The sequence below is a fragment of the Camellia sinensis genome, chromosome 3, assembly GCF_055761805.1.
Source record: "Camellia sinensis isolate YWXY chromosome 3, ASM5576180v1, whole genome shotgun sequence".
In the NCBI taxonomy this organism is placed as follows: Eukaryota; Viridiplantae; Streptophyta; class Magnoliopsida; order Ericales; family Theaceae; genus Camellia; species Camellia sinensis.
The window spans coordinates 53,890,642-53,896,463 of NC_138963.1; the positions used below are offsets into that span (position 1 = coordinate 53,890,642).

The 5,822-nt window shown below is 44.7% G+C and overlaps 1 protein-coding gene and 1 non-coding gene across 2 annotated transcripts; one reads left to right on the plus strand and one right to left on the minus strand.

Annotated features, from left to right (window-relative positions):
* Positions 1 to 356: 356 nt before the first annotated feature.
* On the minus strand, positions 357 to 1,512 carry LOC145821526 (uncharacterized). The gene is made up of 3 exons (XM_082918047.1): positions 1,071 to 1,512; positions 660 to 955; positions 357 to 569 (listed from the first exon to the last, which is right to left on the minus strand). The coding sequence occupies exons 1-3, from the start codon at positions 1,510 to 1,512 to the stop codon at positions 357 to 359; spliced, it is 951 nt and encodes a 316-aa protein (XP_082774173.1).
* A 3,911-nt stretch (positions 1,513 to 5,423) lies between these two features.
* On the plus strand, positions 5,424 to 5,495 carry TRNAC-GCA (transfer RNA cysteine (anticodon GCA)). Its single transcript has one exon. It is a non-coding gene; the product is annotated as a tRNA-Cys (tRNA).
* The last annotated feature ends 327 nt before the right edge of the window (positions 5,496 to 5,822 follow it).

Below are 5,822 nucleotides of genomic sequence, written 5' to 3' on the forward strand. Positions count from 1 at the left end.
GGGAATTTCTTCAAAGCCTTTTGAGAGTGTGACGGCGGCATCTCTATGATTAACTTGACCTTATCCTCATCTACTTCGATCCCCCGTTGGTGTACAAGGAAGCCAAGGAACTTGCCAGGGATAACTCCAAATACACACTTGAAAGGGTTCATCTTGAGGCAGAATTGGTGGCAGCGTTGAAAAACCTTTTCCAAGTCGTAGAGGTGGCGGTTTGCCTTAGTAGACTTGACCACCAGATCATCTACATATACTTCCACTTCATGATGCAACATGTCGTGGAATACTACAGTCATAGCCCGTTGGTAGGTTGCCCCCACGTTTTTCAAACCAAAGTGCATCACCGTATAGAAAAAATTTCACAAGGGTGTCCTGAAAGCCGTCTTTTCTACATCTTCTGTTGCCATTTTGATCTGGTTATAACCACTAAACCCATCCATGAAGGAGAACATCTGATGGCCCGTAGTTGAATCGAAAAGTGTATCAACATGGGGCAATGGAAACTCATCTTTCGGGCAGGCCTTATTCAGGTCGCGAAAGTCTACGCAGACCCTGATCTGACCGTTCTTTTTCTGCACAGGAACAATATTTGCTAGCCAAGTTGGGTACTGTATAGGCTCAATGAACTTGGCCCTCTATAACTTTTCTATCTCTGCTTTAACCTTTGCTTCAAGATCAGGATGATATTTTCTAGCGTGCTGCTTGATCGGTTTAGAATTGGAAAAAGTGTCCAAATGATGAGTGATGAGGGATGGGTCAAGACCAGGCATCTCATCATATGTCCAAGTGAAGACATCACTGTATTGCTTTAGTAGTGCTATCAATTCTGCCTTAGCTATTAAAACCGGCTTGCTTTTCCCAGGTAAGTCACTGAGGTTGACCTCAGCGAGTACCTCTTGCTGGGGTTTGGGCCTATCTTGCATGCATTCAGGGGCGAGCTCAGGTGTCTCCACCAATCCTTCTTGGGACTCATTTCCATCACATTTATTTGTCTCGGGGCTATCCTCCCAGGGTATGAAGTTTGTCCCCCAAGACCGTCATAGGTAGTAAACTGTCTTGCCGCCCTCGCGCACCTTGACAATCTTGCGCGGAGGACTTGTGGATTTGCTGCCCCTTTTCCGTCCATTGCATTTTGGAGCAGCCTCTGCATCTCGAATGTCTTCCTACTTTGGCAATTTTACCAGTCCTTGGAGCTTCATCCGTGGACAACTCAGTAAAGAAAACTGCATCCGAGTAGTGTGCCTCTTCCACTCCGAATGGCTTTTCAAACGCGTTTATGGTAACTGTGCGCTTTCCCAACTTTGCCTTCACACATTGGTGATAGCTGGACGGGATAGCCCCATATCGGTGCATCCAGGCTCTGCCAAGTATCATGTGGTAGTTTGTATCTGCTTCAATCACATAGAATTTGGTTACGGAACGAATCTCACCAACTGCTAAGTCCACCACAACATGGCCCTTAGTGACCTTTTTCTCACCACCAAAATCGGTTACAGTAATGGGTTGGCGAACCATTCTAGACTCGGGGGTGCCAGCCTTTGCGAAGGTGTCAGTAGTAATAATGTTTATGGACGCCCCACCATTGAGGAAAACACGCTTGAACTCCACATCATTAAAATAAGCTGTGACAAAAAGAGGCCGGTTATGGGGAAATGGGTATGCTCTGTCCGCCTCTGAAAAAGTAATGGCCCCATAATCTTCTTGGATGCGCTAAGGCACATATTCCTTAGCCTCAGCAACTTCAGTGTGGTGCACTTCAGAAATGTTGATGAATGCCTTTGTTGCTTCCATCCTGGCAGCTTGGCTCAGCCCTAATTGGTCAAAGAAAGTGCGAAACTTAACAAAATTTTGCAAGGTTTGAGCATGAGTATCCTTTGCAAATTTCACCTCTGCAGGTGCTGTTTCAAGGAGTTGGCCAGTTGCAATTTCTTCTAACTCATCATAGTAGGACACCATGTGCACTTGATCGCGCACTGGCCCAAGGTAACTGATCATGTGTACATTTTTCCCCTTCTCCTTGTGGTTAGGATAGGGTCTTTTCGTATGTCATGATTAATGGCATTTTTGAACTTCAGCTCATTCGCGTCAACTTTCTTTTTGAAGATATTTTTTAACGTCCAACAGTCCCTGGTAGGGTGTCTAGTGGTTCTGTGATAAACATAATAATCTGGGCTTTCTTTATCCTTTTTGGTTGGAGTAACCTCAACCGGTGGTAAATTAAGTTCACCATCAGCGACCCATTCTTTAACTAAGGCCTTAACATTCTCAAGGCTGTAGGGATATGGATTCCTGTCTTCATAACTCTTCCTCTTTCGAGAGGACGAAGCCTCTGCTTGCGAGCGGCTCGGCCCTATGGATGTTACCGTAGAAACTCTACTACTGCGGGAGTAGCGGTGGCTGTCACGAGATCTGTATCAAGGACCAGTGGTACTAAGATTTCTAACTGCCTCAATCAAGGCTGAAAAGGTAGGCAGATTATGGTTCACCAAGAAAATCTTGTAGTCACGTATGGCACCTTCCACAAATATGCTAACTAAGTGAGCTTCATCCACTAGTTCATGACAGTCAATCGCCTTGTCTTGGAATCGCTTAACATAGTCCAGTATATCTTCGCCTTCTTTTTGGACGTCTCGCCCAAGTGTGAGGGTTGTAACTTTTTCTTGGACTTAGAAGAACTTTGTGTGGAACTTGTTCACCATCTCCTCCCAACTCTTGATCGAGTTGGGAGCCAAGTTCACATACCAACTGTAAGCTCTTTCAGTAAGTGATTTGGAGAACTCCCGAAGGCGCAGAGAGTGGTCACTGCCATAGACACCAAGAGTTTCAATGAACCTGACCACATGTTCTCTGGCATTGCCTTACTTTCCATCAAACTTAATAAACTTGGGCACCATATACCCAGTGGGGTAGGGCATGGCCAATATCTCTTGAGAGTATGGGGGCTTCACATCTGGGTCTGGGAGAGATGGCAATTGCTTCTTGCTACTCTCTTGCTCAAGCATAGCTTGTACATCGGCTAAAGTAACAAAGTGAGTGGGTTGGAATGGTCCAGTCTGCTCCTGGATAGCTGAACTAGCGGTTGTACTGTTCGCCTGAGGTACCACCAGAGGCACCTAGATTGGAGCCCGAACCTCAGGAAACAAGTTAGGTGTTGGGTTTGGAACTGCTACAAGTGGGGATGCGTGCACTGGAGCTGGTTTAGAAGCCATGGCCATAATAGCCTCAGTGAGAGTTTGCAAAGCTGCCAGGATCTCCCTTTGCATATCCTGGAGGGACTGAACTGCTTCAACCACGACAATGTGGTCATGGTCTTCCGTATGCGATACTCCGCCATTGGAAGAGCCTTGTTGCCGTGGGAGTTGTTGAACTTCATTTTCTGCCATTTTTTCCAGTGAAGTGTGTAAGCCACTGCGGGTATGAACCATCAACAAAGCAGCCTCTCCAGTGGAGTCGCTAGAAATATAAGGGGGGTTCGAGGGTAGAGAGGTGATTAGAGAGGCAAAACTATGCTAATGATCCACTGATGAAAGAAGTGGCTTGAGAATGAACAACAATAATTATCTGGGAGTTAAAGAGTGTGTAGCTGGGTGAGGGTGAAACAAATGGCTTAAGAAGAAGTATATGGCAGTACCAAATTGGGCAGCATTTCCCCCAAATCCTCAAAATTCCTCTCCTAAACCTTGGGAAATGGGTCCTATTTATAGGCTTTTCCTTAGTGCCAAGAAGACACCAAGTGGCCAAATAGAGAAAAGACATATGTCCTAGAAGATCACATGGAATATTCTGCCTTGAGCCACCAGGCTGAAGGTGCCACGTGTCCCTCTGCATGTACTGTGTACTATCTGTTTGCCTCCGCAACTACTTTTTTGGAGCCTCGGCAAGTGTAGTTGCAACGAGAGTGTTTGGCGTTGCAACTCCCTTTCGAGCCTCAACAAGTGCAGTTGCGGCGGGAGTGCTTGCCTCTGCACTTGCCTTCTCAACTTGAACCTCAGCAAGTGCACTTGCAGCGGTGAACCTCACCGCTGCACTTGCCTTCTCAGTTCTACTTGGCCAGTAAATTCATTGTCAGGACTCCATTAGTCTGCTATCGACTATGTTCGCACTCACCTTAGCGAAACCTCCACCCTTAGCCACCTAACCACAAATTCCCCCAACTTTCCAGGACAAAGGCCACAACCAAGCCTGCTATCAGCCATGCTATGCCTTAATACCAAGCCCGAGGGGGCTTCCTTAGTCCTGCCTGTGCAACTAAGGCAGGTCCATGACCTGGGTAATGGAAATAGAGTCCCTTATGTTCGGGCTACCCTGCTCTTATCTTCGCGAGGTTGCCGCGGTAAACTGGTATTTCTGGGCCTGCTATCAACCCTAGGCTAGTAATGCCTTGAGACCTGCTATCGGCGCCAAGCATTAGCCTCTACTTGTAGAAGGAAACCTCTCTCAAAGGCTGCTATCACCTTGGCAGGGTATTCCCTCTGCAACTTAGTTGCTGCGGTAGTCGTTTCCCTTGGCAAGTTCAGACAACATGACTGAAGATATTAGAGATGGCGGCGCCGACAGAATGCCTCCGCAACTTGGGCGCTGCAAGTATTGCCTCAGCGACTTAGTTGCCTCGGTCTTCTCTTTCCTTCGGCAACTCCAGATGATTGTGACACTGACATTACTTAGAATGGCGGCGGCACCGAAGATGCTTGGACTAACAACGCTAAGACAAAGTGCCTGAGCGACTCTGCCACTACACATGTTCCCTTGGCAACTTCCAATGGCGGCGGAACCGAAGTTAATAGGAATGGCGACGCTAAGACAAAGTGCCTCAGCAACTCTGCCGCTGCACATGTCCCCTTGGCAACTTCACCGCTGCAGGTGTTGCCTCCGCAACTTGACTTAGGCATTTTTCCTCGCTAAGTTCATCTGGAGCCTTGGTGGGTCGGACCTGCCTCGGCCCACTTGTTGGCCCACCCTCCTCTCTTATCCTTGGTCGCCTTCTCAGGGTGATCTTAGTGCTTGAGTCCATATTTAGCTTGGGGTTCAATTTCTGACCCTTTACAGATATATAACTTATCACATATTTTTCCTATAACGATAAAATTGTTGAATCGTGAAATCTTATTATCAGTCAAATTGTGGTAGTACAAAATTGTTGGCCCTAAAATTGTGTCATTTGATGAAGATTTAATTACATTAATTTTGTGAGTACTAAAATGCCCTATAAAACTTAATTTTAATGTTGCGTTTGGATCATGAATTTAAAAATGAAAAGAGAAAAAAATTATAAAATATGAATTAAATTTTTTTCTTCATTTTCTTTTTTATTTTCAAATTCTTGTCCAATTCTTTCGGTATACTACTCTCTGGAGCAAGTCCTATGATCCAAACAATTTTGTTTTTATACTTTATATAACTATGTTTTGCCTTTAATGAACAGGAAGGGGTCCATAGCTCAGTGGTAGAGCATTTGACTGCAGATCAAGAGGTCACCGGTTCGAACCCGGTTGGGCCCTATTTTAATATATATAATATTTTTTGTATTCCTAATCGTCCTTATTACTTTTAACCTTTTACTTATTTTGAACGAAATACAAAACTTATATATATTAAAGAATAATATTATATATATTAATTAATGTATTAGTTAGTATATTAATGGATGATTTGATATAATTTTAGAAGTTTTGAATATTTGTAATTTATATAATAAGTGGAGTCAGTAATAATGGCATAATATTAGTTGGTATACTAATGTGTAAATTAATTGATGCATCCCCTCCAATTGATATTTTGGATGGGGGTACTATTTGGGTTCGTGGGGTTCACCATGAATCCCGTTT

Coding starts and splice junctions, on each gene's coding strand:
- LOC145821526 (XM_082918047.1), bottom strand. CDS start 1,512: ATGGTTCGCCAACCCATTACTGTAACCGATTTTGGTGGTGAGAAAAAG. Junction 956..1,070: donor CTCCGCGCAAGATTGTCAAG/GTGCGCGAGGGC, acceptor AGTCCCAAGAAG/GATTGGTGGAGACACCTGAG. Junction 570..659: donor ATCCTGATCTTGAAGCAAAG/GTTAAAGCAGAG, acceptor GTTCCTGTGCAG/AAAAAGAACGGTCAGATCAG.